Below are 18,275 nucleotides of genomic sequence, written 5' to 3'. Positions count from 1 at the left end.
GAATAATCCTGCTTCAATTGTGTGTTATGCCTGTTCGCTCATGGGTTACTGGGCAGGTCTCTTCTTGGAGAATGACAGAGCTCAGTTGGAAGCTGGCGTGAATGCTATGCTAGAGATTGCGGCAAAACTAGTGGCCAAGGAGAAGAAGCGTCGTCAACTCAGGCTGGAGGACGTCCAAGATGAAGATCAAGAGTAACGAAGTGCGCCCCGGGTTGATGATAGACGGCAGTCATAATGATGGTGGCATGTGTCTGGCCTTTTCTCTTTTGTTGAAAATACTGTTTCCCTGATTTTATGGTGTCGTCTGTAGGTGCTGGGGCTGAGTGTTCCACCTTCCACCCACCCCTCCTGTCTGTTGCTGCGTAGTTAAGATAGTTCGAGTTCTATGTTTATTCAGAGTTTGTTTTTAGGGTGTGTGCTGACTCTTTGCTATCTTTTGCTGCTCTGTAAAACTCTTAAGATACTGTATTTCCGTTATTGCAATGGAAATGGGGAGATTCCTCGCGTCAAAAAAAATCCTGGCCGGCCAGGCCAGCGTCGGTCAAACGCGGATCTGGTGTCGTCGTAGCTTCTCCCAGCATGTCAGTGTCGCCCAGCTTCTGCAGACTGCAGATGCTTTAACTCGATCGACCAAGCACTCTTGGCCGAGTCGACAAGCTGATAAATGGCCATTGCAACTTTCTTGCAAGCAAAGGTTCGGTCCAAGCGCCGGAAAGCCAGCCAACCTGATGATCGAAGCCTGCTGGGTCTGACTCCCTCTGACGGAGGTTTGGTTGCCACAGGAAGGGCGCCGAGCACGGTCTACATTTTTTTTAGTTATCTAAACATTTTTGCGGGCTGGACCAAAGAAACCCGATTTTTTGGGCCCTGAGATTCATGCCCAGTTGCCCACTAACGGCGCGAAGAGTCGTCAGGCCAGGTGTTGCTGCATTCGGGTGGGGCTCGGCCTAGGCCCCGAGCATACCCAATACTATGAAGCCAAGTTTACGAGATACGTAATCGCCTCCAACTAAAAGGAATAAAGTGTCGATATTTTTTAGTGCGACATTCCAACGTGGGTTCATCATCCTGCCTCCTGCGATCCCGCGCCCCTACAAAATTCATCGCGCTCGGCCCACGCCATCACACTCCATGGCCACCCTACCCCAACGCGGCTAGGGTTTTACGGCCGCCGCCCCCCACCCCCACCCCGCGAGGCAGCGCCGCCGTCGCTGGTAGCCACGGCGCCGTCGGCGCCGCGAATCCGCCGCTCCGCCCTCGCCGGCTCCGATTCGCGACGCTAGCGCCCCACCCTTCTTCTTCCCGTGCCGGCCTCCATTGATGGTGGCGCCAACCTCGTTGTCGCCCCGTCCCCGTGCGTTGCAGTGATGCGAGGGGACGTTGCGGGTTGGCGATGAGTTGGAGGCGCCGGATCTAGATGAGGCTGCCGCGTCTGTGAGGAGGATCGCCGCGGCGCTGTGCCGGGCGCATCCGCCGCCACGGGAGTGCGGGAAAGCGCGGCGACGGTTGGAGGTGAGCCTTTCTAGGCTTCTAGGGTCTCAGGTGGCGGCTGAATTCTTACATGTGAAGAATCACTCTTCTCCCTGCTCCTGATATAGAAATCGAATTATATTGGACGCAGAATGAATCATGTTTATTAAAAATTTATCTTCCCTTCTGATTTTAGTCTTAATTTATTACTATTACTCGGTGCTTGCTGTTCTGCATGAGTGGAATGTGCAGAGTTATATTTGTGATGCTGCCACTAAAATTTACAAAGAGAATAAAGTAAGACATGATTATTACTCAGATGTGTAACTCCGAAATTAAAACTTCAACACCTCATTTCTGGTATGTAGTTGCTGCAGGCAGAAAACTGGAGACCAACAGCCAGTTGATGATGGCCGAACGTTATTCACCAACGAGCGCTTGCCAGGAGACCATGGTACAAGCATATGGTGAGTAAAGCTCCAGTATCGAGGTTTGATGTGCGCTTTTGAATAGTGAAGCTAACAGAGTGACAAAATTGCAGAGATAACATTTCACTTTTTTCCTTTTGTAGATATCAACGAAACTGAACTTTAGGACATTTAAATATCGTTATGCTTCAAAGGAATTTGCTGCAAGATCCTTCAACTATCTTTATTAGAATCTGTTTCTACACAGTTGAATTAAAAGGCTCAATTTTGACTTGTCCCAGAGGTGTCATGTTGGATGATGGCAGGAGAAAGGCAGTCAACATGAATCCGTTCTTTATACCTTAATGCAGTCCTGAGAGGCTGAGACAAGACATTGCATTTTTCGATACAGAGTTGACAAGAGGCCATGCAATTTCTAATCCGTTCAACTACGGGTTTTGTTCAGATTCGACCTATTATCCTCTGCCGAGAAGGAGAGTAGAGGCAGAGTAGCTATTTGTGTTTCTCGTACAGAACAAGAAAAAATCAATGATGAGACCAGCAGGAGGAGCAAGCGAGGTTATGAATTGGATCAGGTATTGCTTTGAGTTTTAGAGGAAAATAAATAAATAACAAAAATGATCTGTATTTTTCTTCCATAATATTTGCATTGCCATAACTAGGTTCAGTGTTTTGTTTTTTATAGGGACATACTAATAAACCATCCTGATAGTTGTTGACAATTTTCTGAGGATGTTTATGATACTAAAATAGTCTACTTTGCATGATCTGTTATCGAGACCATAATGTTTATAATTACATTTTCATTAAAGCATGCTCAACTACTCAACTGGAAGTGCGTTTGGCGCAGCTCTCTGCGGCTCCGGCTCTGCATGCACTCGTACTGTACATCCCTGTGCTTCACTGTGCGCTGCGTGAAATAGGCTCCGGCTCCGCCTGCCACCAGAGAGGAGCCCAAGGAGCCGGGTATTCGGTGCTTCAACCGGCTCTGTCACAGTGCATCTACAGGGAAGGAGCTGGAGCCATCGAGAGCTACGCCAAACACACCCTAAATGTGCTCCTTTTCCTTTTTCTATCTCTGCAATATGGCAGTGCGATTTAGTGCATTTTGGATAGTTCAGAGTGAGCTCATTTGTTTGAACAATAACATATGTCGTGCTGTTTGGGTAATCTGCAGTGAGTTCATTTGGTTTTATTAGTACATCCATTTTGGTTGCAATTTTGATCTTTTTGCACTGCCTGATGATCGCTATTTCAGTCCTCATCCTGCCATGCAAGATGCAACCCACACAACATGTTCTGTACCAGCATTCTCACACAAGGGTCGTCGTTACCTGGTTGGGCTTTATGATTGGAACAGTAAGTGAGCTAGCTGGCTTGTGTGATTGGAACAGTAAGAGAGCATTAGCAGGCTTTCTTTAATTTCATTTCTCAAATTCGCATCTGAAATGGTGATGTTCAGATAGCAAGAATATTTCTTTTGAGGGATTTTACATGTCGATTGCCTTTTTAGCAGTTTATTAATATTCCCTTCTAAGCTGCGGAGCATACGTTTCATTCTTTATAATACCGTGTGTATCTTCTTAACAGGTGCCTGGATGGAGTGGACTGTCAAACGCATAAGCCCACAATATTTGGTGCCCTTGCCACCTGAACAACAGGTTTTTGTTTAACTGGCTTTTGTTTCTTGATATTGCAATCAATTAGGTAATTATTTTCTGTTGATTACTGGCAAGACAATTATCAAGCCAAACATAACTCTCTCCTTGATTACAGTAATTAGTATTAGTTAGTTATGAGGTCAGTAAGTCATATTAGCTTATGGTCCTTCCATCTTTGCGAAAGTGCTCCACTTATGCCGTCTCTGGTTCTTAATCTTAGTTGTTTTCTGAAGGTAACGAAGATCAAAGAGTAGAACAGAGAGGGCTAGCTCTTAGATGTAACATGGAATCTATGTGCATTTTCATAAATGTGTGTTTCTTGTGCTGATTCTGATGGCTTTTTGTTTTTTGAAACCTGACATGGTTTCTGTAGTCCAAGGGAGGTATTCTACTTCGACATTGCTTGGTGCTTGGAAACTCCCAACAGGATTCATTCATATAAGGATGTAATTCCATAAAATTAATCTTTTTCACTGTCATTGATCAACTTCATGCTGTGTTTCATATTTCTTGTTGCAATCCTAGCAGTATCTGGAACAATAATATTGTAAATTTGTGATCGTTTGCTGCTATAGTAAGCTCTACGATAAGTAATGCAGACATAAATAACTGTTAAATTATGTTTGATGTTGTGATAAATAATGACAAGTAGGTTATCCATTCATTTATTGATGGTTAGAAATAAGCAACCTTCTGTTACATGAGTGGCAAGCTTCTTATGTTGCTTCATTGATATATTCTTTCCAATTATGCATGTCATAACCTTGTTTAATTTTTCTTCAAGAAGTTGTATTAGTGTTTGATAATAATTGGCTAAACAGAATCACAGCAATGCCACATTTCATGTCTTTTGCAGCTGGCCACTCCACCGCCGCCCGCGCCTGCCCGTGCGATCTCCTCCCCGCTCTCCTCCAATCCTCCCCGCAGCACCCATCCACCGACCGCCCTCACCAACACCTGAGACCTCCACGTGACCAAGGAGCCAGACCGCTGCCACCGAGGACCGCCGCCATGCCGTCGCTCCCGGCTTTTGGTACTTGCCGACCACCAGCATCCACGTCAGTGTCCGTATCTGTGTCCCAGATCCGGCTTGCCCGCATCTGCGTCGCCAGATCTTCATCGGACCCTTCACCGACGACGAAGACCCGCGGCAGCAGAAGCCGGGAGGGCACCCGCACGTCCCTCCCCCCCGATCCGGCTCGTGTCTTTACCTCCACTCCTACCGCACTTCCACCTCCCTCCCGTCCTGCAAGGAGCACCACCAGGTGTGCCAATCCCTTCTCTTCCCTTCCCTTCTCTTCCCTTCCTGTTGTGCGAAACCGAGCACCCAAACCCTACCTAACTTCGTGTAACACCCTCGGTGTTACATTGTACAGCTTTTTGCTAAGTTCTGCATGAGCATCATACTTGTTGGTACATGTGTGTAATTTGGAGTATAAATCAATATACGACATTGAAACATTTATCCGAAACAAGAAATAAATGTTAAGTTTCATGTCACGTTATATTATTGGTGTCCTAAACGAATTTTTATTAAACAAAAAGGCTAATGAACGCATGCATGCAATTGGCTCTCCTTTTCATGTTGCACACAAAGCCACGCAAGTTGTTGTCATGTTGTGTTGGACGGTGGCTGGCCAAACCATTGTACTGGCCATCTTTATTTTTCATGCATGTGTGAAGGACGAACGGAAGTACAGGCGGTGCCTAACCCACCACTGTGCGGTAGTACGATGTCGGAGCGTCCATTCAAATTTCACCATCGCCGGCCGCTTTAAGTTCTGAACACGATCGCCTCTGCAAAGTAGTCTAGTACAGCACTCCACCACTTTCCAGTTAGCAATACTCACACTACACGCTCTTCTACATCGAGCGAGTAGTAGCGCCGACGAACCTCCACCGCACCGCGTCCGATGCAAGAAAGCAGTGCAGACCAGAGGTGCCGTGGTGCGTACTGTTGTTGTTAGCTTGTTGACGTCACCATGACGTCACCCCTACGTCACACATGTTTGTGGCCGCTTTCATGTAGGAAATAAAGCCATAATACGTTGAATACGCCACTGTGGGCCACTGCCGCTGGCTGGGCCACGCTGCTGCCGTGCTAGGCCGGCCTGCTGGTCCTCTCGCGCGCTGCGCCGCGCCAACTGCCGCTCCCGCACTGGGTCGCTGGGCTGCTGCCGCGCTTCGTGCACTGGCCGCCCTGGCCGCCCTTGCCATCTGCTGCCCCGCTGCCACTGCTGGACCGCGCCCGCGCTGGCGCTGCTGGGCTGCGCCGAGCCGCGTGCCTGCTGCTGGCCGCGCCCGCGCTGGCGCTGCTGGGCTACGCCGAGCCGCTGTGGGCCGCGAATTAGAATTCATTTTCTTAAGTTCCAGAAGCATAGAAATGATTATTCAACTTAGTTTTAAAGCTGAACTTTAATAATTGGTAGTGAATTGTGTAGATGTCCAAAAATAGTGAAACTAATTTTTGTTAGGTTCGCAAAAATACCATCTACGTATTAGTCCAGTTAGATTGCGTTAGCTGTGACAAGGTTTGGCTCATAAATTCTAATTAGAAAGCTTAGTATTATATAGATTAATATATTGTAGGAATTATTGTGGCAAATCTGTAATAGTTTTAGCTTTGAAAATTTCACAGTAGGTTCACTAGGATATTATGTACTTGCTGTAAATTTTGTAGCCTTAGAACGAGTTGTTAGATAGAGTAGCTATTACCTTTGCTTTATCGTATATAGCGTAAACTAGCATTAGGGGTAAGAATAGCTGAAGTTGCTATAACAATAATGATACTTCGAAATGGTTATCGGTGACAATAGGTAGCCTAGTACCGTTGTCGATAGCCATAGCTTAGTAGCTAAATCAATGTACATTTATTTTGAGAGCTACTATTGTTATATTCCTAAGCATTGCATCATCATTTCATGCATGTAGATCACGAGCTGGTAGACTTCATGCCCGTCAGCGAGCCGGAGTACGACGAGGTGATCGAGGAGTACGAGGAGGAGATCTTCACGCAGGAGGGAGCCCAGGAGCCTGTTGGTGCTGACTTTGCTGACCCGGCACCTACCCAAGGCAAGCCTCGGTGCATAACCCCTATTTTTAAATGGTCACTGAATATATTATATGATCTGCATTTATGTTACAGGCATTTTATGGAAACTATATGCATAAATATATCCACCATGAGTCCTACTAGTACAGGTCGAGTAGTTGCTATGCTCAGGATGTCGGTAGCGTGAGTAACGTGCCGTTACTCACAAATAGGTGATTAAACTATGATATCATGATGAAATAATGGAAAGGAAAATGGTGACCGGACAGGGATGTGGATTTGGTACTGGTGGGTGTGCGGAGTTGTCCTACGGCCAACAGGACATGGCCCGGTTACACTTTTTCCCTGTCTGTGTCGATTAAGGACCGGTCATTGCATATGACTCTAGGCAAGTCATAAACTATTGTCCCGAGCACATACTTGGGTATGGGCGTAGGGAAGACTTGCTGCTCTCTTGTCGCGGATCCGGCTCTTTCAGGACCGACTGATGGGAAGAGGAGGTGGTGGATGTCCTTGCACCGCACTGAGTCCGGGATTCAGAGGCGGGGGCTTGGAGTCTAAGTTTGGACGGAGACCTAGACACCCGAGATAGGAGAGTGGTGGGTTAGTCCTACTTGTGCCTGGGGCACAAGAGGGGCATGTGTCTTCGGGGCACCCAGCTAGGTACATTGATTCGCGAATCGCCGGGTTATCCGGTACGGCTTGTCTGCGGTTTAGCACCGTAGTAAGAACTGTAAGTGGAAAAAGGAGAAGGAACAGTATCGATTGCTCAACTCTTGCTTGAAAGTAGAATAGGAGCTTATATAGATTGACTAGATAAAAACTTAATATGGCTGATGATAATAATGTATCAATAAGGACTCACTATTAGTATTGCTTTTTGCTAAAAAGAGAACCAGCAAACCATAAAGCCTAGCATATTCCTTGGAGTCGGGAAAGTATTCCCACTGATCGGATAAGTCTTGCGAGTACATTGTGTACTCAGGGTTTATTTACCCCTGTTGCAGGTGATGCTTGAGGAGTACCTTGTGTGGAGGATTCTTCTGGTGGGCTCAGACGAAATCCTCGTTATCTTATCGCTAGATGTTATCTTTTAATATTCTGCTGTTTATCATTCCGCACTCTGTATTTGGTATTGTGATAATGTACTTTCTAAGAAAACTCTAATGTATGAGATGGACTTGTGTTGTAACTCATTTTCATTATTGGATCCTTGGGGAAAAATGTGGATCTTTCGGGTTCTCCCTCGGGGTGTGCCCGACAGACACCGCTCGTTGTAGTTGCTTTCGGGGTACTTAGTGTCTGGTGGAAGACGAGCACCTCCGTAAGTACGCTATTTCGGGTGGTTCTGCCACAGTTGGTACCAGAGCCAATAATGGTCACGAGTTCCTCACTCTTTTAAAAACTAAAAGTTTGACCAACTAAAGTTTGCGAAAAATAGGATGCGATTAAGTGAGTTATATAAGTATAATGCCCTAACTATATGGTGTATCTAGGATAGCGGCACTGGTTTTATCTAATTAGTTTTCTGCAGGTACACTGACTTACGTGACGTAAGAAATCACTTAGTATACGGAAAGTGAGTGTGCGATGTGCCGAAAATGTTATGAACGCCGCTATATTCCGGCTTGAGTGAACGTATAGGTCGAAGCATGCATCATATAATAGCATCTTACTTGAACTAGGAATCCCCTTTCACGTATAATGAAAGTAGTAAATTGGTAGAACTAACTTAATGAATGCTATAATAAATGTGCTGCCATTTCTTTAAACCCTAGATCCTGATCGGGAAGGTGTCCTAATGGATGGTTCGTCTCTCTTACAGATGAATCTGAGGTCCGAACGTGGGAGCACCAGTTCGGGAGCGGCCAACGAGGGCCATGGCGACAGTGCTCGGGCCTTTGAGCGTGACAATGAGGGAGCTCGGGAGGTTCCACCTTTGGTTCCTCATCCTTTCCCGCTGCCACCACCGCCTCCGCCGCTTGTCCACCGCGGAGATCATGGTGGAGTTGTTGGCTGCTCGTCAGGAGTCAGCCGCTGCTCGTTAGGAGACAGCTCGTGCCATGGAGATTATGGCACAGGCCGTCGCGGGTCTCGCCCGTGGAGGCCCCGGAGGCAACGGTGGGAATGGGGGTGGTGCTCGCCGTCCTGAGGGACAGTCCTCTTACCAGGACTTCCTCAAGACCCACCCACCCATGTTCACGCCATCGGATGATCCGTTGGAGGCGGAGCACTGGCTTTGCACGCTAGAGCAGAAGTTTCGGCTGCTCAGAGTGGCCAACGAGCAGAAGGTGCACTTTGCGTCCCAGCAGCTTTTGGGGTCCGTAGGTGCCTGGTGGGAGACTTTCTAGGCCACGGAGCTACTGGATCACTCAGCAACGTGGCAGGAGTTCTCCACCGCCTTCCGCGAGTTCTTCATACCTGCTGGTGTTATCCACCAGAAGGTGACCGAGTTCATGGAGCTACGTCAAGGGAGCAGGACGGTAATGGAGTATGTGACCCAGTTTAACCACTTGGCTCAGTATGCTGGCAGTCAGGTGGACATGGATGACAAGAAGAAGGATCGCTTCTTTCACGGTCTCACTCCTGCTCTTCAGGAGAAACTGTACCTAGGGAACTATCAGACCTTTGGGGCTCTGATGAACGCTGCCATTGCCCTTGAGGGTTTTTAGCGAGCATCTCAGGCAGATTGGAAGCGGAAGTGGGTGGCAGCTAGATCCTCCAGCCACCCTCATACTCAGAAGGTGCAAATTGTTAGGCGGGGGCCCTATCAGCCATCTGGCGGGCCTCCGTTCTGATCACCCCAGTAGACATCACAGACTTCTGCTACTCAGTACAAGGCACCTCAGTAGCCAGGTGCAGCCCTAGCAGACTCAGGGACAGCAGGTCCCACCTCGTCAGGGATTCGGGAACAAGTGAAAGGGTCGAGATGGCGACTAGAGGGGGTGAATAGTCCTTTTTAAAACTTAATCATGTTGGCTAACCAAAACAAGTGCGGAATTAAAACTATCGGTCTAGCCAAGACTACACCCCTCTATCTATGTTCACTAGCACCTTGCAAAGATACTAATCAAGCAACAAAGGTGTCGGGCTAGCTAGAGCTCACCTAACCAATTCTAGGAGCAAGGTTACACAAACCTATGCCACTAGTACTTTAAGCAACAAGGGAGCTCCTACACATGCTAGTAAGCAAAAGCACAAAGCTAACTAAGCTCACTAGTAATGCTCAATAACAAGGCAACCAATGCCTAATTAGAGAGCGCAAATACTTAGCTACACAAGCTAAGCAGTGTGACTAACAAGGTTACTAAAACTAAATTAGCCACGCAAGAGAGCTACTTCTATGCTACACAAGCAAGAAGGTAATTAGGCAAGCTACACAAGCTATCTAATTACAAGAGCAACTACACAAGCTTAATATGTATAAAAGTAATTGTAAGCTTGTGTAATGGGGAAGCAAACCAATGGGAAGAACAAGGTTGACATGAAGATTTTCTCCCAAGGTTCACGTGTTTGCCAACACGCTAGTCCCCGTTGTGTCGACCGCTCACTTGGTGGTTCGGCGGCTAATTAGCATCACCTGCTAAGCCCGCATGTCGGGCACCGCAAGAACCTACCCCTTGAGTGAGGGTAGCTCAATAACACGCTTTACTAGAGTTGCTCTTCGCGACTCTCACGGGGCGAGCACAATGCCCCTTCACAAGCACTTCTCCAGAGCACCGCACAAGCTTCTTGCGGGCTTCGATGGAGACCACCACCAAGCCATCTAGGAGGTGGCAACCTCCAAGAGTAACAAGCACCACCGGCTTGTAACTCGATCACCTAGTGCCACTCGATGCAACCTCATGATGCAATCACACTAGAATCGCTCACTCACACAATCGGATGATCACTATCAAGTATGTGTGAGATGAAGGGCTCCTAAGCACTCTCAAGCATGGACACAAAGTCCCCCAAGGTGCTCAGCCCCAGCCATGGCCGAAGGGCACTTCTATTTATAGCCCCAAGGGCTAAACTAGCCGTTACCCCTTCACTGGGGCAAAAGTCAGGCCGACCGGACGCTGGACCTCAGCGTCCGGTTGCCCGTAGACGGCCATGTGTCCCAATTCCAACGGTCACTTGACCTGACCGGACGCAGCAGCTTCAACTGACCGGACGCTGGACCTCAGCGTTCGGTCATTTACAGTAAGCTCCCCGAGGCATATTTCTTCGACCGAACGTGTCCGGTCCACCTTGACCGGACATAGACCAGCATCCGGTGCAATACCCTCGATACTGTGCAGACCCGTCAGTTTGACCGGACGCACGCTGCTAGGGTCTGGTGCTTCTAGACCCAGCATCCGGTCAGTTGACCGACGCCAGCGTCTTCGTGATCAACTCGTTTTAACTTCTAACTTCTTCACCCTTGCTCCAATGTGCCAACCACAAGAATTTGCATCTGGCGCAATAGAAAATAGGCATTCTATTTTCTCGAAAGCACCGAATCCATCTCAACCCTGCAAACACCACCAAGTGTACACCACCATGCGTATGTGTGTTAGCTTTTCACAATCATTTCCCAAAGGATGTTAGCCACTCAACTTGCCACGCCACTCGATCCTAGCGACGATGCAAAGTTAGATCACTCGAGTGGCAACTAGATGACCGATATGCAAACAAGTTTGCTCCTCTTGATAGTACAGCCATCTATCCTAAACTCGGTCATAAACTTCTCTACACACCTATAACCGATGAAATAAAATGCCCTAGGTTATACCTTTGCCTTACGCATTCCATTCCATCTCCTCCAACATTGATGCAACACATGCACCAACATGATCAACAATGATATGATCTACTTCATATCATCATGTGATCATATTGGTTCATCGATCTTGACTTTACTTGCTCTTCACCGTTGCCATCATCCATCGACGCCAAGTCTTGCTCAAGCTTCACCGCCATGCGGTCCATCACTCCAAAGCCTTCGACTTGCCCTTCATGCTTGCAACCGGTCCATCAAGCCAAGTCTTGTCTTGATCTTCTCCACCTTGATCACATGACTCAATGTCATGTCTCATGTGCATTTAAGCTCCTTCATCATCACATATGTGAGCGTTGCAACATCTCCAAGCCATTTTCACCTTCATGGCATATGTTGCTCACACACATGTACCTGTGGACTAATCACCTGTGTATCTCACATAAACACAATTAGTCCACCTAAGTTGTCACTCAATTACCAAAACCAAACAATGACCTTTCAATAAGCCTGGTGCTTGTTTCAAGTGTGGCAAGGATGGCCACTATGCCAGGGAGTGTCCTCAGCAGCAGACAGCTCAGCCGTCTTAGCCGTCTACAAATTCTAGGCTTATTAAGAGGACTTTCATCAAGAGGAAGGTGCCCAACAGATTTGGTCAGGTGCACTTCATGGATGCTCAGCAGGTTGTGCAGCAGGAGACAGTTATGGCTGGTATGTTTACCATCGAATCCCATCCAGCTTTGGTGTTGTTTGATTCTGGTGCATCGCATTCCTTTATGAGCATGGGGTTTGTAGAGCGGCACAACTTATCACTATTGGCTATACCGTATGCCTATAAGATCCGTACTGCGGGTTCTCAGATGTTCATCAATACCCGCATGGATACAATAAGTTTAGTATTAGCCACCCACACTTACCGTCTACAGTTCATGATAATGCCTGGGCAAGGCATTGATGTTATTCTTGGAATGAACTGGTTGCGGGTGTATGGGGTAGTATTGGATATGAAGAGAAGAAGTGTAGAGTTACGGCTTCTGTCTTCTGAGGATAGGATGTCTCTCATCATACCCTCAGAACCGGTCTTACCTGTTGCTGCCCATGCTAAAGTCGTTCCTAATCTTACCTCCATTCCAGTAGTATGTGAGTTTCTCGGATGTTTTCCCTGAAGATCTTCCTAGATTGCTACCAGACCGTGAGGTAGAATTCTCCATTGAGCTTGAGCCTAGTACTGCTCCTATCTCCAGGCGTCCGTACCGCATGGCTCCGAGAGAACTAGCAGAAATGAAGAAACAACTAGAGGAGTTGATGGACAAGGGTTTCATCCGCCCAAGTTCTTCACCATGGGGTTGCCCAGCGATTTTCATGAAGAAGGATGGTACTCTGCGGATGTGTGTGGATTACCGCACCCTTAATGCGGTAACAGTTAAGAACAAGTATCTCTTGCCCCGCATAGATACTTTGTTTGATCAGTTAGCTGATGCCAAGGTGTTCTCGAAGATAGATCTCCGCTCGGGCTACCATCAGATCAAGATCAGGCCGCAAGATATACCAAGGACAGCTTTCTCTACTAGGTATGGGTTATATAGTACCTAGTGATATCTTTCGGTCTCACCAATGCCCCGGCTTTCTTCATGTACCTGATGAACTCAATCTTCATGCCAGAGTTGGATAAGTTTGTGGTAGTTTTCATTGATGACATCTTAATCTATTCCAAGAATGATGAAGAGCATGCCCGTCACCTCTGGATAATACTGACTCGGCTAAGGGAGCACCAGCTGTATGCTAAATTCAGTAAGTGCAAGTTTTGGTTAGATCGAGTGTAGTTTTTTGGGACATGTGTTGACACCTGAGGGCGTTTCTGTGGATCCCAGCAAGGTGCAAGATGTATTAGATTGGAAGCCTCCTAGGTCTGTACACCAGATCTGTCAGTTCCTTAGGCTAGATGGATACTATCGGCATGTTCATCCCTGATTTCTCCAAGATAGCCCAGCCCATAACTAAGCTACTCCAGAAAGAAGCTAAGTTTGTTTGGAGTCTAGCTTGTGAAGAAGCTTTTCAGTCCCTGAAGACTTTTCTGACCACTGCTCCTGTATTGGCTCAACCTGATATTGAGAGGCCCTTTGATGTTTATTGTGATGCCTCAAAGACGGGATTGGGGTGTGTGCTTATGCAAGAGGGGCGTGTGATAGCTTATGCTTCGCGCCAACTGAAGAAGCACGAGGTGAACTACCCTACCCATGATTTAGAGCTAGCTGCTATAGTTCACTCTCTGAAGATTTGGAGGCATTATTTGTTGGGCAACAAAGTGCACATCTTCACTGACCACAAGAGCCTTAAGTATATTTTCACTCAGTCTGAGTTGAACATGAGGCAAAGGAGATGGTTAGAGTTGATCAAGGATTATAATTTGGAAGTCCACTATCATCCAGGAAAAGCCAATGTGGTAGCTGATGCCTTAAGTCATAAGTCGCATTAGGTTGAGGAAATACCCTTGTCACTTCACCACATAGAGGTGCTAGCTCAGATTGCATTAACCTCAGAGTTGCTGGAGCAAATTATTCGGGAACAAAAGGAAGACCCCGAAGAGATTCCTCACATCAAGAAGTTGCTAGCTGAAGGACGTGGACCTCATTTTAGCATTGATGAGCTGGGAGTCGTGAGATACAAGAATAGATTGGTGGTTCCATCTAATGAGGAGCTAAAAGAAAGATTCTAAAAGAAGCCCATCATTCCAAGCTGTCTATCCACCCTGGTAGCAACAAGATGTACCATGATCTACGCCAACTGTACTGGTGGTCTTACATGAAGCAAGATATCACCCAGTTCGTTAGAGTGTGACACTTGTGGTAGAATCAAGGTAGATCATATGCGTACTCCTGGATATCTGCAGCCCTTGCCCATTCCTGTTTGGAAATGGGAGGATATTTCCCAGGATTTCATTGTGGTTTACCCCGCACCTCCACGGGTTTGATTCTATTTGGGTCATTGTGGACCGTCTCACCAAGTCTGCCCACTTCCTTCCGGTGGACACTAGATACAATGCAAAGAAGTATGCGGAGTTATACTTTGATCGGATTGTGACCCTACATGGAGTTCCTCTCACCATCATCTCTGATAGAGGGTCAGTTTTTGTCTCTCGTTTCTGGGAGAAACTCCAGGAGTGTTTGGGTACTCGTCTTCTCAGAAGCTCGGCATACCACCCACAGACTGATGGTCAACTAAAGGGTGAACCAGGTGCTCGAGGATATGCTGCGGGCTTGTACCATCTCTTTTCCTGAGAAGTGGGATCATTGTTTAAGCTGGCAGAATTTTCTTAATAACAGTATCAGGAGAGTATCCGCATGGCGCCATTTGAAGCTTTATATGGACAGAAGTGTAGGACGCCACTAAACTGGGTTGAAGTAGGAGACCGTGGGTACTTCAGGCCTGATTTCATAAAGGAGGCCCGAGAGAAAGTAAATATAATTCGTGAACACTTGAAGGCAGCTCAGAGTCGACAGAAGGCTTACGCAGACAAGCGAAGAAGACCTTTGGAATTTGTAGCTGGGATTTGTGTATCTCAAGGTATCTCCTATGAGGGGAGTGCATCGGTTTAGTGTCTATGGCAAACTTAGCTCCCCGTTATGTGGGCCCTTACAAAATCCTGAAGCGGTGTAACCCAGTTGCTTACCGTCTACGACTTCCAGATATTCTCTCTGCAGTACATGATGTGTTCCATGTATCACAACTGAAGAAATGTTTGCGGGTTCCTGATGAAGCTGTGAAAATTGAAGGACTTCCTCTTCAGCCAAGATCTGTCTTATGTTGAGCACCCTATAAAAATCCTGGATGAGAAAGAAAGAGTAACCAGGAACAGTGTGATAAAGTTTTACAAAGTGCAGTGGCAAAAACCATTCCGAGGATGAAGCCACCTGGGGCAAGAGAGTTACTTATTGAAGCATTATCCCCACCTCCTCTCTGGTTTTGATAGTTAGTTGCTGCGTCAAGATGTAATTCCTTTTTTTTCTCTCACACTAAGCACATGAAATCTCGGGTCGAGATTTTGTTTTAGGGGGGTAGATTTGTATAACACCCTCGGTGTTACATTGTACAGCTTTTTGCTAAGTTTCTGCATGAGCATCATACTTGTTTGTACATGTGTGTAATTGGAGTATAAATCAATATACGACATTGAAACATTTATCCGAAACAAGAAATAAATGTTAAGTTTCATGTCACGTTATATTATTGGTGTCCTAAACGAATTTTTTATTAAACAAAAAGGCTAATGAACGCATGCATGCAATTGGCTCTCCTTTTCATGTTGCACACAAAGCCACGCAAGTTGTTGTCATAGTTGTGTTGGACGGTGGCTGGCCAAACCATTGTACTGGCCATCTTTATTTTTCATGCACGTGTGAAGGACGAACGGAAGTACAGGTGGTGCCTAACCCACCACTGTGCGGTAGTACGATGTCGGAGCGTCCATTCAAATTTCACCATCGCCGGCCGCTTTAAGTTCTGAACGCGGTCGCCTCTGCAAAGTAGTCTAGCAGCACTCCACCACTTTCCAGTTAGCAATACTCACATCACGCTCTTCTGCATCGAGCTAGTAGCAGCGCCGACGAACTCCACCGCACTGCATCCGAGCAAGAAAGCAGTGCAGCCAGAGGTGCATGGTGCGTACTGTTGTTGTTAGCTTGTTGACGTCACCATGACGTCACACATGTTTGTGGCCGCTTTCATGTAGGAAAATAAACCCTAATACGTTGAAATACGCCACTGTGGGCCGCTGCGCTGGCTGGGCCGCGCTGCTACCATGCTGGGCCGGCCTGCTGGTCCTCTCGCGTGCTGCACCGCGCCAGCTGCCGCTCCCACGCTGGGCCACTGGGCTGCTGCCGCGCTGCCTCGCGCAGCGCACTGACCGCCCTGTCTGCGTTGCCGTCTTGCTGTCCCGCTGCCGTCTTGCCGCTTGTCCTGCTTCTGTTCACTCCCCTCGCTCTCTCTTCTGCCTCGTCCGTCTCTCTTCTTTGTATCCTCTCCCATCTCTCCTCTTCTTGCCGGCTCCCCCCGCCTCTTGTCTTTTCCTCTCTCTCTCGTCTTCTGGGCTACGCCGAAGCCGCCTGTGGGCCGCGGAATAGAATTCGTTTTCTTAAGTTCCAGAAGCATAGAAATGATTATTCAACTTAGTTTTAAAGCTGAACTTTAATAATTGGTAGTGAATTGTGTAGATGTCCAAAAATAGTGAAAACTAATTTTGTTAGGTTCGCAAAAATACCATCTACTTATTAGTCCAGTTAGATTGCAGTTAGCTTGTGACAAGGTTTGCTCATAATTCTAATTAGAAAGCTTAGTATTACATAGATTAATATATTGTAGGAATTATTGTGGTAAATCTGTAATAGTTTTAGCTTTGAAATTTTCACAGTAGGTTCACTAAGATATTATGTACTTGCTGTAAATTTTGTAGCCTTAGAACGAGTTGTTAGATAGAGTAGCTATTACCTTTGCTTTATCGTATATAGCGTAACTAGCATTAGGGGTAAGAATAGTTGTAGTTGCTATAACAATAATGAATACTTCAAAATGGTTATCGGTGACAATAGGTAGCCTAGTACCGTGGTCGATAGCCATAGCTTAGTAGCTAAATCAATGTACTTTTATTTTGAGAGCTGCTGTTGTTATATCCTAAGCATTGCATCATCATTTCATGCATGTAGATCACGAGCTGGTAGACTTCGTGCCCGTCGGCGAGCCGGAGTACGACGAGGTGATCGAGGAGTACGAGGAGGAGATCTTCGCACAGGAGGGAAGCCCAGGAGCCGGTTGGTGCTGACCTTGCTGACCCAGCGCCTGCCCAAGGCAAGCCCCGGTGCATAACCCCTATTTTTAAATGGATCCCTGAATATATATTATATGTGCATTTATGTTACAGGCATTTTATGGATAACTATATGCATAAATATATCCTACCTATGAGTTCCTACTAGTACAGGTCGAGTAGCTTGCTATGCTCAGGATGTCGGTAGCGTGAGTAACCTGCCGTTACTCAGCAAATAGGTGATTAACTATGATCACTCATGATGAAATGATGGAAAGGAAAATGGTGACCGGACAGGGATATGGTTTGGGTACTGGTGGGTGTAAGGGGTTGTGTCCTGCGGCCAACAGGACATGACTTGGTTACACTTTTTCCCTGTCTGTGTTAATTAAGGACCGGTCGTTGCAATGGACGCTAGGCAAGTCACAGATCTATTGTCCCGAGCGCATACTTGGGTATGGGCACAGGGAAGGCTTGTTGCTCTCTTGTCGTGGATCCAGCTCTTTTTCGGACCGACTGATGGGAGGCGGTGTGGTGGAGGTCCTTGCACCGCACTGAGTTCAGGGGACTTAGGAGTGGGGGCTTGGAGTCCAAGTTTGGACGGGGACCTGAACACCCGGGACAGGGAGAGTGATGGGTTGGTCCGGCTTGTGCCTGGGGTACAAGCGGGGCGTGTGTTTCGGGGCACCCAGTTGGGCACATTGGTTCGTGAATCGCCGCCGAGTCGGTATGGCTTGTCTTAACTCTAGCATCGTAGTAAGAACTGGAAGTTGAAAGGAGAAGAATGGAACTGATTGCTCAACTCTTGCTTGAAAGTAGAACAAGGAGCTTATATAGATTGACTAGATAAAAACTTAATATGGCTGATGATAATAATGTATCAATAAGGACTCACTATTAGTATTGCTTTTTGCTAAAAGAGAACTAGCAAACCATAAAGCCTAGCATATTCCTTGGAGTCGAGGAAAGTATTCCCACTGGTCGGATAAGTCTTGCGAGTACATTGTGTACTCAGGGTTTATTTACCCCTGTTGCAGGTGATGCTTGAGGAGTACCTTGTGTGGAGGATTCTTCTGGTGGGCTCAGACGAAATCCTCGTTATCTTATCGCTAGATGTTATCTT

At 46.9% G+C, this 18,275-nt stretch overlaps 1 protein-coding gene across 4 annotated transcripts; it reads left to right on the top strand.

The window, feature by feature from the left end:
- Positions 1-1,373: 1,373 nt before the first annotated feature.
- LOC136451810 (uncharacterized) lies at positions 1,374-6,566 on the top strand. Of its 4 annotated transcripts, none has more exons than XM_066452492.1 (7): positions 1,374-1,512; positions 1,839-1,937; positions 2,042-2,473; positions 3,157-3,257; positions 3,489-3,559; positions 3,933-4,005; positions 6,491-6,566. In XM_066452492.1, the coding sequence occupies exons 3-6, from the start codon at positions 2,427-2,429 to the stop codon at positions 3,999-4,001; spliced, it is 288 nt and encodes a 95-aa protein (XP_066308589.1). In that variant the 5' UTR covers positions 1,374-1,512; positions 1,839-1,937; positions 2,042-2,426; the 3' UTR covers positions 4,002-4,005; positions 6,491-6,566. The 4 variants fall into 4 exon arrangements, with proteins under 4 accessions (XP_066308589.1, XP_066308588.1, XP_066308585.1 ...); XM_066452491.1 differs by lacking the exon at positions 6,491-6,566 and adding an exon at positions 4,416-4,876; XM_066452488.1 differs by lacking the exons at positions 3,933-4,005; positions 6,491-6,566 and adding an exon at positions 4,416-4,876.
- Positions 6,567-18,275: the final 11,709 nt, after the last annotated feature.

The sequence above is a fragment of the Miscanthus floridulus genome, chromosome 5 (genome assembly GCF_019320115.1).
Source record: "Miscanthus floridulus cultivar M001 chromosome 5, ASM1932011v1, whole genome shotgun sequence".
NCBI classification, from domain to species: domain Eukaryota; kingdom Viridiplantae; phylum Streptophyta; class Magnoliopsida; order Poales; family Poaceae; genus Miscanthus; species Miscanthus floridulus.
The sequence above is the reverse complement of the archived record's forward strand: the minus strand, read 5'-3'. Positions and strand labels throughout refer to the sequence as shown.